We start from the raw sequence: 17,508 nt of genomic DNA on the forward strand, positions 1-17,508 counted from the left end.
TTGAACAAAGAAATTTGGTATTTTGTTGTGATTTTATCCTCACCCAGCAGCTCTGCATCATCCAGACATCCTCCTCCTCTCCTCAGGTAGTGTTTGGAGAAGGTGTGGGAGCAGAGCAGATCGCTCAGGCATGACGACGGCAACTTCTGCTTCAGGTAGTGCAGCAGCTTTTTGGCCACGTCTCCAGGAACAGAGAGGCTGATCAGCAAGGAATCGTCCAGCTCACCTTCCTGGACATGTATGGAACCAGTGTGTTAACATGGACCTCAGTAAACAGCTTTGATTGCTTTACTAACCAAACCTAACTAATTCATGAGACATGATGAAACAAAAAACTGGTTCTCTAACCAGGTGAGAAAATAAATAGATCTGGTCACTCTGCCTTATAACAAGGACTCTAGCTCTCTAATCAGCCGTTTCTATGGGGGTATGACACAAAAAACAGAAATTATGTCTGGCATCGGTAAAGTGAAGAAAAATAAAGGCTGAAGGTCATGATAGATATCTTGCACAATAAGCGCTTAAGAGTCTCAGTTTCTCTCCTGGCATTTGAATGTTACCTGGTCATCAAGGCTCTGTAGCAGGATGCTGTTCACCTCCTGTTGCTGCTTTGGCTCCAGCTTCTTGATGAAGAAGAGGATCTCCCACCACTCAGCTCTGCTCAGACTCACTGGGTCTGTCTGCAGACCCTCTGACAAGTATGGCAGAGAGTAGAGACCACCAGGAGGCTTGGAGAAGAATGTCTGGCTCACTGGGAGAGGAGAAAAGCAACTAGTGGAGGAAGAAACTTTGAGACTGGTGCGCAGACAGGTGAATCTTCAGTGGTCAGGCCTTACCAGCTGTGAGTTTAAGTGTCTCTGTGAGAGATGAAGCTTTCTCCTGCGTCTCTTTCTCTGCCTGACTGCAGCTGCTGCTGCCCAAGATCTCAACCATGTGCCAATGGACCCAGTAAGTCCTGGACAGGGAGTTCCAGTAAACCTGAACACCACACAGACACATGATGCATTACAGTACTGGCCAAGCTCTAATCAGAACTCTTTGTAAGAAGTTAAACATGGATTTGTCTTCAGTTTGGATTTGACTCCTCACCTGAACAGGCGGCGAGCCATCATTGCTGTAGCGAAACTCTCCTTCGTCACCAGCGCTCACCTCCTCGTAGTCTTCCAGCATGCGGACCAACATGCCACTCTTCAGGTTGTCCTGTACATACTCCACATAAGCTGAGCGGCTGGCAAAGTCTGAGCGCGTTTTGAAACCATTGCTTGATTTTTTCTTTGGTGGTGTGACAACAGGTGCTGAGACAGCAGCACTGACTGGGAGAACCATGGGGGAAGCACAGAATCGAGGCTGAAAGATGGACCTAAGGATGGGGCGGGACCCCTCCTCTGCCTGTTCATCCACACAAACCCCAACTCCTCCAGGGTGGTGGAAGGAGCCATCAGGGGGCTGCCGGTTCCGGTCCCAGCCCATCACTCGAACCAGCTCTGAGATCAGGTTGGCCATGGCCATGGTGAAGTCAAACTCACGCTGCACCCGCAGGTGCTCTGTCTGGTGGGTGGTGTTGGAGGAGGAAGTGGAGCAGGGGGAGGGGCTGGAGTCCTGTCTTTCAGAGCTGGAGTCCACTCCTGCTGTGTTGAGTTTGTCCATCAGAGATGTAACACACAGGTAACGCTTCACCAAGGAGAAGAGCAGCTTACCAGGAATCTGAACACAGAGAATTTCACTGTTTCTGTCAGATTCTTTGCTTGACACAAACCAACTTTCTCCCCTTTTTCCATGAGGCATACGTGTTTGCTTCACTGCTCAAGCATCATCACACCAAGTCTAACCTGGAGAGCTGCAGAGTTTAAAAGTGTTAAACTGAGCCTCATCTTTAACGACCTCACCATCCTCCACCTTTGAATTATGGTGATCAACCCTAACCCTAGACATTAGCTGTTTTAGTTCAGGAGGTTACAGAGTCCAGATCTAAATTCATTAATGTATTAATCTAACCCTTATCTGTATTTTTGTGCATGCTGCACTACTTATTTTATTAAATATTTCTACTTTATTTTACTTATTTATTTATTTTTAATTATATATTTCTCAATCTGATCATTCTCATTTGTGTAGACAGAGTGTCACTTCAACATAAGTCAAATATCTGATTTTTGAGCTCACAGCTGTGTACAAGTTAATCTCAAATATTATTTTTAACAATGGAGATCACTCAACTCATGACTATAAACTAGAACATTCATAGTTTAAATTATTGCTTTGAAATGAATGAAAGTCTCATTGGAGGAAATGTCTCCCTCATTTGAATCAGTTTAAAGCACATTGGTGATACAGGGCAGAGCATCTTTGCTCACAAACTCACAACACTTAATTTAGATTCAGAGGATTTAAAAATTTGGAGGATTAACCTTAATTAGCTGATGTTCGCCACTTTAACCAAACAGTTGTTGCAACAGTTATCATAGAACACGCAGAAAACTCTGAAAATGAACCAAAAGTAAATCCTCTCAATTCATGGATGAAATGAATGACGAACTGGTCCTTTAGGGTGTGGACACCAGGGGCAACAAGAAACAAGAAAAGTGTGGACATGTATGTACCTGAGGCAGGTGAATCCCTTCAAAGGAGATGCCGTGCTCTTCAGATGACGTGGTCTCAGCGAACAGCTCAAGCAGTGTGTAGCGGTTGTCAAAGTCCATATGCTGCTCAATGCCATCCTGCTGGCTGAGTGATAGCAGCACATAGGCTCTACTTCCTGCAGAGGACACAGAAGGATGCAATGGCATACTTGGACCACTTTATATATCCTGCTCCATCTTTTACAGTCACTTCAGATTATAGTCATTAAACATGACTCCTTTTAAACTTTACAGCACCTTTTCATTTAACTAAAGCTTACAAGGTTATTGTATTATGCATATCTAAAGTTGGACCAGTCAGTACCACACATATAGACTTCATCTTTATCTTGTTTCTCAACCTTCAGTATGAGTTTAAGATCATGACCAAAGACATTTGGGAATGCAGACAAGGAAGTCAGTGATCAAATTGTGACCTTATTTGTGAATTTGCTCTGCATCCTGAGCCACAACTGCCCCTAAACCATCCTTCCTCTGTCTCAAGTATTTCCAATAATACTTTAATTAAAATAAAGGTTTATTTGTTCTGTTTGTCCTTCAGTTGATCTGTCAGTTACACAATATCGAGGTTTAGGTTAATATTTCTGAACCCCTTTGTTGCTATTCCATACTGGGGGACTGATGATGGATGAAGCTGCATGTTGGGGTGCTTCTTTAATATAGACGTTCTTATTCTTATTATTTGCATTCATATATAACCACATATAACCAAAGCACACAATACTGTACCCACACAAACACACACTCTGATCAGCTGACTATCACTGAGGAGTTGCTTGCTGTGTTAGAGAGAGAGAGGAGGAGAGACAGAGAGAGAAAATCATCCCTCCGGTGTTTTCCAATGAATAGGTTTAAGTTAATTCATACATGTACATATATAATGTAGCTTAATGTCATCAATTGCCACCCCAAATCAATCAAATCACCCATCTGCAGTTTCTATTGGTTGGTATTTCAGCGATACACTAAAGTTGTGCACACAAAATAAGGGTGAAATCACAATTCAAATATTACCCAAAAAAATAAGTGTAAAAAAATTGCTATTAATAAATAAGTCTTGAAGAATTTTCTGGACTTCTGCAGATGAGGTGCAGCCAGACAGCACCTGGACTGACAGTGAAGCTGCTCTGCTGGAGAACAACAAACTGTCCACTCATGCTAGGTCACTTCTCTCAAGGTGTGAGGCAGCAGTTTCAAACCACAGTGGAGCTACACAGACACAGACCACTGAAGAGCAGAGACGTCTCATTCTGACTCTGCTTCAACAAGACACAGATAGCTAAGCACATTCAGATTTCACAGTCCAAACGACAGTGCGTTTGTTGAGAGCATGGGGGGAGCAAAAGTAGGTGGACAAGTATCTGTTCTCCCTGTTTGAGCCTCAGTTCAAATGAAGTGAATGTTAAAGCTGCAGTGTTGGCTCATACCTCAGGCAGCAGGACTTTCTCCAGTTTCACAGAATACTAATGGGAGCAGATTAACAGACTACAGTGTGTTAACAATATGAAAACTGTTGCAGAGAGTTACAGGCCATTCAGAAACCATGTGCTATAAAAATGCAGCAGCTTCAGAGAAAACTCCTCTTTGAACTCTCATTTCACTGTCAACGTGTCTACACTTCTGCCTCGTGGTTTCAGTTTTTGATCTCTGGCTCAAGCTCAAGCAGTGACCAAGTGAATGTTTTGTGGAGCCAAAAGGAATGAAAGAGACTTCTAACCTGCCCTCTGAGATGATTCAAATTGTCAGGATTTGACAGGAGAAACAGAATTTGTTTTTCTCTCTTACCAGTCTAGATTTATTCTGTTTAGGCCCACATCAAGACACTCCAATCAGGGCTGTGAGTCCTCTTAAGGGGCAAAGCCAAAGTCAAAAAGGGGTATACAGAACTTGATTTTGAAATGCTGGGGTGTTAAAGCTGTGCATCTAGCAATGACCAAGTTCAATGTAGCATGATATAGTACACTTGGGTGGGGTCAGTTAGACGTTGAACTCCAAGTAGATTTGAGAATTGCCTCTCTGATTTTAGTCTCCTTCTGTTTCATGCATATTTTCTGTGTACTCTGTCTCCTTCCATCTCATCTGGCCTATAACTTTGTTGCTGTCCGTGTAGGAAAAATAAATAACCTATCAACTTTTTTCGCCCTGCTCAGGGTCACTGCTTGGCTACCCTGTTTAGGCCAGATACCCTTCCTGTTGCAATCCCCATTTGGGACGGGCACAAGCGCTGGTTGTGATAGTGGTTGGAACCTGGAGCCTCTGCATACAAAGAATGCAGCTCTACCACTGAGCTACGTCCCCTGGCCAACCAATGACCTATGAAGCAATCAACATTAATCTTGTATTTTATTGAAAACATAATTTAACCTTATTTGAAATTTTGCGTTGTTATTCTTATGTTATTTTTACCCGCTGTGCTCTTTTTAACCTAGTTGGTTAAGGATCTACTATGTTTTGCTGTCTCAGGCGGCTCCTCCTTTTTTGTTTAAAACTCCTCTATTAAAAATAGAAAATTTGTGAATGAATGAAAGAAATGTAATGATCACACACATACACCTTCCATTGCACTGGTACTAAACAACGTCATTAAATTCATGCACTGGCAAGCTCTAGCTCTACCCACATGTCACATTCTTAATTAATAGTCAGGAGGCTCAAGACAAAAAACTAAGTAAAACATCCATTCCATAACTTTTGCCCTCATTTGGTTGAGGCAACAGCAGCTGTAGCTGGAGCTGTCTGTGGTTAGCTAGGGGCTAAATGCTCCTATGTAACCATACCAAATCGGCATGTATGGTCGTTTCACTTCATCTTGCAAAAAAAGTGAAACTTACACATAATTCTAACAATCTGTTCAGTCTCTGCTGCAGTGTTGCTCGAGTGTTCTTCTTGGCACCTAGGCACTTCATGGCAACATTTTGGGTGAAGGGTCATGAAACAAGATCAAATCTTCAAATTTCCCCAATGAGGATCAATAAAGTTTTATGTAAATGATGGGAGGCTGGTCATTGAATTAATAATAATAAATGTTCTTGTGAAGGGCCACAGGAAGGCCTTCATCACATAGCCAAAATAAATAAATAAAAAAATTAAGGGCAGTTGACAAAAGGGCAGCTGGGGTCGGGTACCCTTCACTCCCCTGCCCGTGCCTTATTCATATCCCATGAAAGCTGAGACCAAACTCTTTTTGTATTTCAATGTCCTTTGCTTAGAGTTGATGCTTCACTGCCTAGCTGTTAAGAAACATAAAAGGTAAATTCAAATTATTTTCAAGAAGGATTATGTAATTCCTGGTGAAGGGAAGTCTTCACCCCATCACAATAAGCATGACTTCCTCTTTAGTCCAGTTTGTCTCAGAGATCAGAGACAGTGGAGACGCTGTTCAAAATGGTTCAGAGCTGCTCTAACATGTTGCCAAATCCAACCCATCAGTTGCCCTGTTTTCAACACCGTTTCATCACATTTATTTTCCAAAAAAGGTCAGTTAGTGCTGTGAAGCTACAAAACAAATGCTTTGTTAGAAATACCTCCAACCTCTGTTCAACCACAATCCTTACTTTACTCTCAATAAAGTCTAGACAGATTGATAGCAAGGTAACAACATGATAAAGATAATGACACTGAAGGAGCAGGTGAAGACAATTAACCCTCTGGGGTCCAGCATAAAAATAAAATAAAACAACGATAAGATGCTTCACAAATCACTATCTAGAAACTTGCTCTTGATATCTCTTTTGATGTCTCTTTTGCATCACACACAACACTAACCCCTCTTCCTCAGCAACAAAATGCTGCTCGTTGCCATAAGATTTTTTGATGAGTCGATGTAGTGCATTTTTCCACCAATAGGAAAGCAGGTATCATGTTTGTTTCTGCTTGGGAGCATTTTTCTTAGAATAGCTCATTTTTACCATTCCTTGCTGCACCAAATGGGTACCAAACGTGACAACAATATTCAGGGGAATGGCCGAACAACAGTTGTCAGTCAACTCCAAAGGGTTAAGAAAGAGGTAAAGACACTGAGGCTACAGAAATAGTAAAATACACTTCATAAAGCTTCTCTAAAACATCTCAGGTATGACGTGTCAACACTGCTCAGAAAATACTTGAAAACACACATGAATGTGTGGGTACCGTTCTGGATTCAAACAAGTCTCATCCCATACAATCACCAATCTGACTCTGTGCTTAGCTCTGTGTGATATCCCATTGTTTAGACTTGCACTTACATGATTGTCACTCATATTACTGTGATCATGACTAATTAAAGCCACTGAGTCAGCATCTGAGTCAGAGTGGGACCTCCCCTTTGGTTAACATGGCCAGACTGAACGCTGTGCCACAGAGTGACTGCGATGTGATGCAGACCGAATACAAGGCCGCTGTCTTTGTTTCCGGCCCTGATGACTCATGGGAAAAACTCTCAGCTACTCCTTGCCCAGGCTTTTCTCCACATGTGACCAAAGGCAAGCAGTGATTGAGAATGTTTTTTTTAATCCATTATTTGAATTTTTAAAAGTAGTTTAATTTTCAGATGGATGATCTAAGTCCACATAGTGTGAATTTGCATGGTACTGACTGACAGCTTCAATAATCTCTTACCATTAATGCCAGCTATCTGACAACACAAATACAGAAAGAAAAGCTGTGATGTTGATAGACAAATATTCAAACTCAAATACCTGCTTCAACTTCCCCCCACCCCACCCCTTTCCCATTTTGGTGCATTTCTGTCTACAGCAAAATGGAAGAAAATCAGGCTTGATTTGAGTTTGTGATGCACCAACTGACTTCATATATATATATATATGTGTGTACATTTATTTACAGTAACATTTACAGTAACATAATTTACAGTAACATATCGATTTCCCACTGTGTACAGGAGCACATAAATATTTAAGTTTTGTACTTTTCTGTTATATTTTTCAGATATTCTGTACTGTAGAAAAGGAGAGTTGATCAGTAAAACCCTTAAACTCAGCTGATGACTGAGTGTTCTCTGACTGGAACCTTATAGTGGTCAATCGCTCCTTACCCAGCTTCAGAGGGTAAATCCGCAACACAAACAAAACTCATTTTTAGGACTTAATGTTCCGTTAGCCCAGTAGTCTTTTACAACTTCAGCCATTGTGTCTGCTGCTAGGCCACCACCTCAGTTAGGGTTAGGCTTCTGAAGCTCAGGTAAACTGTCTGATCACAAACATGGGGTTAAGCTGGGCCAGCTCCATGCAGGGTAATCCTGATGAAGTGTTTCTGACCCTGAGCCGAGTCCTTTCATTTGGTGTATCTACTGAGTGAACTTCGATACTTGAGCCACAGACACTAAATCTAACAACTATTTTTTATGAGCCACGTGATCCAAAGACTAAATGTCTCAATTCATAAATGAGCTGATCAGTTTAAATTATCATGTAGACAGAAGATGCTCCACATTTTTACAGCTGTTAAGACTGCAACACCCAGAGGTGCTACAGAGAGATGCTACCTCCAGGTACTCCAGTTTCTTCCCACCGTCCAAAACATGTAAGTTTAGGTTAATGGTGACTCTAAATTGTCCGTAGATCTGAGTGAGAGAGGGTGTTTGTCTCTGTTGGTCTTGGGGTGTTGGCCCTGTAATGGACTGGCGACCTGTCCAGGGTGACCCCGCCCTCCCCAAATGTGAGCTGGGATTGGCTCCAGCAGCCCCCGTGACCCAGAAATGGATAAACAGTAAAAGATGAATGAATGAGCCTAGATCAAATTTTACAGGCATTCTATGGATTAGACAGTTTCTCTCTATTCTGGCCTGTGGTCACTGAATTAATGTACACTCAGCTTTATTTAGAAGAGTTAATAACCTGTTGCCAATAAATTTTCATCCATTAAACCAAAACACTGCAACGCCAGCAGGCTGAGGTGGAGTTCAGTGGAAGATCAGGCTTTGATCAATCAGAGTCATGTACAGATTGGCCCTGAAACCGTTACTTAGGAATGGTTTGTGCCAGCTGAAGCATAGAAAGATCTGCACATCACTGATGTGCTAAGTATTTGTCACCTCAGACCAAAATCCTGTCCTGATTATGTCAATTGTTGCTGGTGATCTAACAGCAGAAACATCAATCTTCAGACCTTTGGACCCAGTAGCCCGACACATGGATAGCTTCAGTGAATGCCCTGAAGTCTGAACATGACCCAAGTGTAGTAGTGATGTGTAACCAGCAGCAGCAGTGCAGCTGCAGAGGAGTACCTGCTGTGAAGCTCAGTCCTTATCGGACTGCAAATCAGCTCACCTTTAAAACCTGGACTAAAATATGATAGGGGTCACATGATGAGCTGATGAGAGAGTGAGATTGTTTATTATAACACCTCGGGGCTCTCAGAGCTATTGAGGAGCTGGAAGGAAACAGCCGATTTATCACAGGAGCCAGCAGGAGACTACAGAGACACGTCAATCAGAGATGTCCATACTGCTAAGCTCAACATCATTATCACACAAACCACTTCTGTTTGGAATAGAAAAGCTTGATTTCATATGAAAATCCTGAGGTCATTTAAACCTTGAATGTGAGTGCAAAATGTGAATTTCATCTACAGTGCAACTGTGTGTAGTGCACATGGAAATCGTGTAGGAGCCTTGGAAGAAGCTGTGTGTGCATCAGTTTGCCTCAGGGACATTAAAGTGCATCTGAACTGATAAAAATGCTGTTACCTGCATCATGTGAGGCCAGTGCTCGCAGCATCTTCCCTGCACTCCGTCTGGTCTGTGTCTCTTTGTTGCACAGCAGCTCCATCAGCAGGTTGAGGGCGCCCGTTTCTTTGAAGACGCCAACCAGAGAGCCTATACTGGCATAGGCACTCAGGACGTGGATAGTGTGCGTGATACTGATGGAGAAATCGCTCTTCTTTGCCATCTGCTTCCGGGCTCGACGCACCAGGTTCTTCACATCCTCCTTCATGTCCGAGAGCTCCACTTCATCAAACGTGATGTCTGCTGGAAATTCACTGCCACTCCTCTGGCCTACATCTGCTGTCTCGCCACCCTGTGTCTCTTGTTGCTGCAGTGGGCGCTGTGTGTCCGTCTTCCTCTTGCCAAGCAATGTGGGGCAGTTGGCATACACATCCTCTGTCGACATCCACATCAGGATGTTCTCTGGTTTGGTTTCTCCAGATGTGGCGCTGCTAGAACCACCCACCCCGGAACTACTGCTGCCTGTTCCACCTGACTCACTGGCTCCACCCCCAGGGCAGGACCCATCATCAATGGTGACGAGGCACCAGCGAATCAGGTACTCTGTCTGGCCATCATGAGTTCGGCGCTGGCGGATCAGCTCCTCAGGATATGCCTGCAGTCTCGGGCCAAGCTGGACCAGCAGGTTCCCATTGCGGCGTTCACCCACCATGGTTGCTTAGAAAACATCAGAGGAAACAGCATAATACTTCAGAGGAGAAACAGGACAAAGAGAGATGACAGGGGGAGAGAAAGGGAGAATATATCAGAGACACACAGAAGACATAGGGAGGCACACAACGGAAGATAGCAGGAGACAAAAGGAGAAGACAAGGGGAGAGACATAGTTGGTGAAGACATCAGAAGCCAGATAAGGAGACAGAATAGGAGAAATCATAGAAAACAGAGGAAGAGACTTCAGAGGAGACATAGGGGAGAGACCAGAAGAAACAGAGGAAGAGAGACACCAGTAGCTGCTAAGCAAGGAAACGTCTGAGTAGACTTTAGAGAACACACAGTAAGAGACACCGGGGGCGGAGACAGAGTAGGAAAAATCAGAGGAGATGATATGGATATGTCAGGATGAGACACGGTTCAAAATTCAAGGTGTTCTTTTTCTGTTATTTCCTCTACTTTCACTGCTTCTGAAATATAATTCTCACACATTTCATCAGTCTGACTCCCACCTGCACTGTCAACTCAAGAAATAAATAAAATGAATGAATTGTCAATGAGTCACCACAAGATGAGTTGAGAGTCTGAACTACACTCCAACACATAAACTCATTCATTTATTGCTGAGCCTCTCCGATAAATCCCCACTTCTTGCTCCATCCGTGCAGTTGAACGAGTCTGTAGGAACAGGCCCGACTGCCGACTGTCTCCGATCTGTTTCGGGACACGTCCACATCTTAATCAAAGCCGAGGGTCACGGACACCCAACATAAGTCCTGTCACTCAGAGTAACGTCGGTTCAAAGTTGATCTTGACGGTTCGCTGGGATGTTTACTGTAAACTGGGCTGTCCGACGCACAGGAGCTCCGGCTGCCGGCTCTCTGGAGGCTGAGCAGCACGAGCTGCCGAGACTGCTGGGCGTCAGCAGCCACCGACTAATACCCGGTGAAACTCCGACCGACTACTGGAGTGTGTGCTGCTCACGTACAGCCCAAACCAGCCAAGAAAACAGTGACACTTAGATACATTCACTTATAAAATACTGATGTAACTTTCAATGTTTCCACGTGGTTGTTATTGACTCGTTTGGCCTACTAGGGGTTGTGCAGTTAGTCATTCTCAGTAAATAGCCCAGTCCCTGACGTGGAAACGTTATTTAGAAGCAAAGGATAACCTAACATGGCTGCTAACGTTGGCAACTCCTCCTGTTGAGTTTTCAGTTCACATTATCCAATGTCGTCTGCTTACTTCGACCGATTCGTTGTTCTTTATGTGGTTAGCAGACTAACTACTTGTTCATTGGTCAGGTCGAGAATGATAGCCAGCCATATGCACACCGAAGCGAGGACGTCACACCAAACTCCATTTCGCAATCTTTTCATTTTAGCTCATTTTGAATATAAACTGTGCTAAAACATATACTGATCGATAATTAAGACAAGCAGTTCAATTTTAAAGAACGATATGGTTAATTCGGCGAGTTTAAAGTGCTCAGACAACTCTTAATCTAAACAAAAAGTCAACTTCTGTATTTAGGATCCCACTTCAAGATCACAGTCTTCGCTCTGACCGTAACATTAGTCTGTTAAAGCGAAACTTATTTGGGATTGAATGGTGTTGAATAGTCTGACTTATGATGAATTAGAGCTCATATCCACCTTTTTTTTTTACAGAATACCTAAATTACATTATTAGAAATAATATACTATTCTTTTTAGTTTCAAATGTGCTCACTTAGTAGGTTTTGAAAAGTAGTTCGGGTTTGTCATGGCCCCTCGTGAGCTGTGTGTACCGTCACTGATGTCAGCGCAGGAGCCGGGGTGGGCCTGCCTGGCTAAGCGCCCAGGTTAGGCAGGAAAGCGGCTACGATGGCAGAGACTCCGGTGCGAACAAACAGCTCCAACAGAGGTGTGTGCGGCTTACCTGCCGTGTCGCCGACTTTCCCCTTGGTAACCGTCTTCCCCCTCAAACGCTGTTTTCGTTTCCGCCCTAATGTGTCGTTTCCCAGCTTGCTAGTGTTTGGGTTCTCGTTGACCACCGGAGGTCTGTGCTGTTGGATGCGCATTTGCGCACAGTGACAGGAACAGCATCACCGACGACTTCTTCTTCTGCGTGTACTTCAGACTTTTCTTCTTTTTTCATAATAGTTGGCGAAGGATAAACACCGCAAAGTGCCAACAGCGCCCCCTGCTGCATAAACTCATACAAACTCAGCAAAACAGCGATATCATGAAGTGAACCCAATTTTTTTAAACTTACCCTCCAAATATTTATCTTTGCAATTTATTACGTTGTTATGCATACTCTACGTTAATTTATCATTGAATAGGCAACTATACTGACAACTGACTATTTCTTCGACAGTTCCAGCTGTTCAATGACAATACAATAATCATCTTATGGCTTCTACAAAACGTCTTGTTTTTAGATATTAGATTCCAGAAATTATAGATTAAAAATGTTTACAACAAATTGGTGTATGGGCTATAGAGTCCCTCTACAAGACCAGATTTATGAGGTGGAAGAACTAAGACCAGACTGGATTCAGTTTAAATACAGTAAACATATGTTTTTGTAAATTTTGTGAGATTATTTAACTTGTAAGATTATTTGACCTGTAAGTCATTTCTCTGTGAAATAAACATTTCTTTGTATGATGAATAAATCTATTCAAATCCAGTTTATGGAGTTGCAGTGATGTATTCTAACCAGCAGAGAGCATTGATGTTTTGTTTATTACAAAATTAAATAAAAGGTAAAACAAATTGATAAAACCATCAGCCACAGCAACCAAAGTTTTTTCCTCCAATCTCCTTCAGCTCATAAAGTACTTGTCAGGAATAGATAACTGCATTAAATTTAAAGGGCTCATATTGTACAAAATTAGACCACCATAGGGGTATTCCAGAAAGCAGGTTATGTGAAAACTCTGAGTATGTTAACCCTGAGATGAGGGAAACTCTGAGTGGTGTCTGAAACTCTGAGTCAATCACCATGGTAACAGAACATAACCTGCTCACAGTTTCTACCTGTCTCCTCCCTCACAAAGACAGATGTTGGACATAGATTGCCCATTCATTCCCAATCCGATTTATATCGAAGGCCAAGTAATTCGAAATGCTTTACGTGGAGACAGATTTGATGTCCTGACGTTTCCAGAGGAGTATCTGTCATTTATCTCAATAACATTCTCCAGCCGTACATCACCAACCTCACACACCGTGCACAGCAAATTTTATGTGTGGTGCTAAGTTTTTGTTTTTTTTTTCTTTACAACGTCAGTGATGCAGAGCACTTTGGAAAGGCAACATTGTGTAGAGCTGAACTCTTGCACTGAAATGGCTGTTTCCAATGATGGGAGTGTTCCCGGGACACAAACCTGTGAGAAACATCAAAGAGAAAGTCAACTGGATTTAGAAATGATATATTCTATTATTTTAAATGATATACATTCTGCTGCTCTCCCTGTGGCAGCAGACAGCTTTTCTTCTTCATCATCTTCCTCCTCCTGTGATGTTTCAGAGTACTTTGAACAGCCATCTGAGGCCAGATCTGAGTCTGGAATACTTACAGCTGCCGGGTGTTCAATAGTTTCAGTCGGAGGCTGAAAGAGGCAGATGATTGGGGGGGGGGGGGGGGGGGGGGGGGGGGGGGCGTATATAAACACTTCTTGTTTATATACAAGAAGTATATAAGGATGCCCTCAGCTCCTCAGCCTCTGTCAGAGGTGGTGGTGGTTTCCTCCTCTGCCTTCTTTCTGTTGGCTCAGCAGAATTCAAATGTTAATCTCTTATTTTAAATTAGCAGATTTTATTTCGTTCGTGTACACATTGTCACTTTTTGAATTACTTCAATAAAAATGGGTAAACATTGTATGATGTGTTCATCTTCTCAGTGGGCTATTAAATGAGATAACATTAAAACATTTTGTTAGGGGTATAAATTAAATTAATATTTACTTTGTTTAATACCTTATGTAAATTAAAATAAAATCAACCTTTTTGAATGATGTTTTGATATGTCATTTTTTACTGCTTCCAAGTACGCTTCTCTCCTGATGGACTGCACCTAAATGAAAATCTGATTTTATTCCCATATATATTTATCACTGTAATACGGTCTCTTACGGTTAAATGCAAAATCAATCGAAGACTCCATCCAAACTTACGCGTTGACTCGGGCAGTATTTTTTTGAAACATGTTCATCCTCTCCATAGGCCTGAATTCAGACCTCCAACTCCATCAGGGAGAAATAACTGGTTCCTTTTTTCACGGTTGTCATGGTGACTCGTGGTATTGGGGCTCCATTGATCTTTTTATAGAGGTTGTGCATGTGCGCAACTCAAAGTGAACCAACTCAGATCAGCTGTTCTAGAACCGTATACTCAGAGTTTCCCATCTCAGAGTTCAGGGATAGACTCAGAGTTTGTTGAACCTCCTACCTGGAATACAAACCCGGTCTTGGTTCTGTATAAATACAGTGAAAGTATCAAAGGGGTCAGTCCACTGATGCACTAATGCTCACAACCTGAATTCACAAATTGAGCCTTAAAAGCAATTGTCAGGACTTCTTGAACTTTATGATGTCACAACAAAGAAGGTACCACCTTCAGTAATGCTACAAGCCCCATCCACTTGGACCCACCATTCAACCTGGTAGGATTTCGTGTTGTTGTTGTTTTTTATTTTGTTTTGTTTGTTTGATTGTTGTGTATTAACATCAAATCTACAATTAATTTTAATGGATCACTAACCCACAGAAAACAACATGCCAATCAGAGAGGAGCCATTGCTCCAATAAGCTCAGTCACTCTACACAATATTGGACATTGATGTTTAAATGTGTGGGTGTGTGTTACATTTTGAAAAAAAGCTAGGTCTAGCAGTGCTGCAGAAGATCAAAGGTCAAACACTTCTGTACTGCACGGTTAGATCATCTTTTTACATCTCATTACTGTAAAAAACACAAAGTGACCAAGTCTGTTCTGAAAGATTTTCTTACTAAAGTCCTTCAATATTGAGCTAAATTGTTATTTAAACATTATCGGACGGTGATGCCTAATTAAGAGCTGAATGTTGGTGATTCAGTTTTATCATGCGAAGAATCAAACTGTCATATTTTCATGCAGTACTGGGGGGATTTAGGACCCAGGGGAAGAAAATCTTTGTTACTGTTCACCACGTACAAACACACACACACACACACACACACACACCTCCTCTGTATTCAGCGCATATGCCTCCCCCTCCATGGACAAACCCGCCACAGTCTGTGCACTAACAGTAACCAATGCTCTCTCTCTCGCTCCCTCTCTTTCGCTCTCCCTCCTCCTCCTATTCTTCTTCTCCATCACTTCCCTGCAGGAGAGCCATCCTCAGCAGACGGACACCTGCCTCTCTCCTCCCTCTGCACCCTTTGTCGTGGATAACCGGACTTCCACTCCAGGATTCTTTTGGCTCAGAACATGCTGAAGGCGGCCTGGGTAGGGAGGAGAGGTCGGTGTGTGAGCTTGGATGTATAGATGGATGGATGGACGCAGGGTGTCTCACCTTGGAAGGTGAGTGTGTGTGTGTGTATGCGTGTGTGTGTGGGGGGGGGTTTGTCCTCGTGTGATCACGCGACTTGTCTAACACCACCGGGATGACGTTAGAGCAGCCGACACTGTCGGTATTCAAGTTCAGAGGTTTACAACAGAGCCTTAATATGATTACACCAATAGCTGCATCTATGGGCTATATGTACGTGTGTGTCTGTGTAGTGGGGTGGGTGGGGGGATTTGAAGCTTTGAAGCTCAGCTTTATTATTAATGTGCCTGGATTATATTATCTGAGCCGCAGGTCGTTTGGGACATTTAAGACAAAAACAGGATGAGTCAGAGAAGGAATACGACACAGATATAATAAAGATATGTAAATCAACTGCGATAGAACTACAAAGTGGCCTATAATAATATCCTCCTCTGAAACAGTAGAATATCACTCTAAAAAGGGAGAGTTTAGAAATATTCTGAGGAATACAAGTCAAAAACATTAGATATTTCACACCGACTGCACAACATCTCTTCACTTGATGTTGTTAAATACCATAGGCAATTGCTGGAATGTAGCAAAGTACACTTACTTGGGTACTCCACTTGAGTTGGAGATACTTTGCTCTCAGTTTATGCTCCTGTATTCTGTCACATCACACATTTGACCTGATCAGGCAGCTGCAAGATTTTTACTCACAAAACAAAGGTCTCTCCTCCAAATTCTGTCAATTTAAATATCAAAAATGTCAAGTTTAACGGAGATAACTACATTTGGTTTAAAGGTCAATATGGTCTAAAGGTAGATATTAAAGGTCCATACAATCTAAAGGTGACTGTTAAAGGTCCTTACAATTTAAAGGTAGACCTCAGTGTGTTCTTTGATTATCAATTAGGTGTAGGTTCCATATTAATACAGTCAAAGATCTCAGTCCAGAGAGAAATGATCACAACAAAACATTCACTGCATTCAGCCAAGCACCAAACTTTACCAATCTGGAGCCACCATCCAACTTTAGAAGATTAGGTTTCTCTGGGTGTTTTTGTGAAATCACATCCAATCCTCTAATTGACTGACTGTATGAAGTGTAAAATGAAAGCAAAAACATAAAAACAGATGGATGGAAACACACTGAATGAAACAGCTGAATTACCTTGTTTAATCAGCTTATCAATGACAGTCTGACCTTCAGCCTCTTAGATGGAAGCACAAAACACACACTCACACACACACACACACTTACTGAAGCATTTAATTGGATCCAGGATGTCGCTCAGCAGGTGAACCCCCCCACATTCACACATACACACATATACCCATATCCACATATACTCTTTTGTTTGGTAACATGTTTCTCACTCATGTGTCAATGTGTCTGTGTGTCTGTGAGAGAGAGAGAAAGAAGTAGGAATTCACTGGTGGTGAATTAAAGCACACTGAGATTAAGTTGTAGGCATTCACACCTCTGAGAGCTATAAAAACAACTCTGCTGCATACAATGCATATTCATATGGAGCAGTTCACTGAAATCTCTCTTTGTGATTGAAGAATATTTTATTCCTATTAGTGTTTCCAAAGCTGCTAAATTGTGATGAAATATGATTCAGACATTCATGTTGACCTCAGCTCAAATAAAAATCCTGGCAAGTTTTATATATCAAACATGTTCCAACCATAGTGTTTCCAAAAGTGGATGGAGACTGAATTTGTAAAGTGAAGCCAATGCATGAGAACCGAAAACCTGCATTCTATCTAATGACCATCAGGGGCAGACTCCACTAAGAAGAAGGCACATTGCATTGAAGTCTTTGGGAAAATGTTCCTCCTTCTCCCTTGGTTTACTGGCTCGGTAAATGTTTTCCTAATGAGTTAAGGGTCTCAGGCTCTACTTTCAAGCCTTCAATACAACAAGATGTTCACTTTTTAAAAAACAATGATCTCATTTAGAGGAAAATAGAC

General features: G+C 42.3%; 1 protein-coding gene across 1 annotated transcript in view; it reads right to left on the reverse strand.

Moving 5' to 3' along the window:
• cul9 (cullin 9) overlaps positions 1 to 12,112 on the reverse strand; it is a 33,852-nt gene extending 21,740 nt beyond the window's left edge. Inside the window, exons 1-7 of the mRNA XM_029520677.1 lie at positions 11,944 to 12,112; positions 9,328 to 10,023; positions 2,601 to 2,755; positions 1,090 to 1,704; positions 837 to 978; positions 561 to 751; positions 44 to 230 (exon numbers count right to left, since the gene is read on the reverse strand). Of these exons, the coding sequence (XP_029376537.1) occupies positions 44 to 230; positions 561 to 751; positions 837 to 978; positions 1,090 to 1,704; positions 2,601 to 2,755; positions 9,328 to 10,023; positions 11,944 to 12,085 (2,128 nt within the window). The 5' untranslated portion in view covers positions 12,086 to 12,112. The remainder of the gene's footprint in view (positions 1 to 43; positions 231 to 560; positions 752 to 836; positions 979 to 1,089; positions 1,705 to 2,600; positions 2,756 to 9,327; positions 10,024 to 11,943) is intronic.
• Between the last annotated feature and the right edge of the window lie 5,396 nt (positions 12,113 to 17,508).

The sequence above is a fragment of the Echeneis naucrates genome, chromosome 15 (assembly GCF_900963305.1).
Source record: "Echeneis naucrates chromosome 15, fEcheNa1.1, whole genome shotgun sequence".
Taxonomy (NCBI): domain Eukaryota; kingdom Metazoa; phylum Chordata; class Actinopteri; order Carangiformes; family Echeneidae; genus Echeneis; species Echeneis naucrates.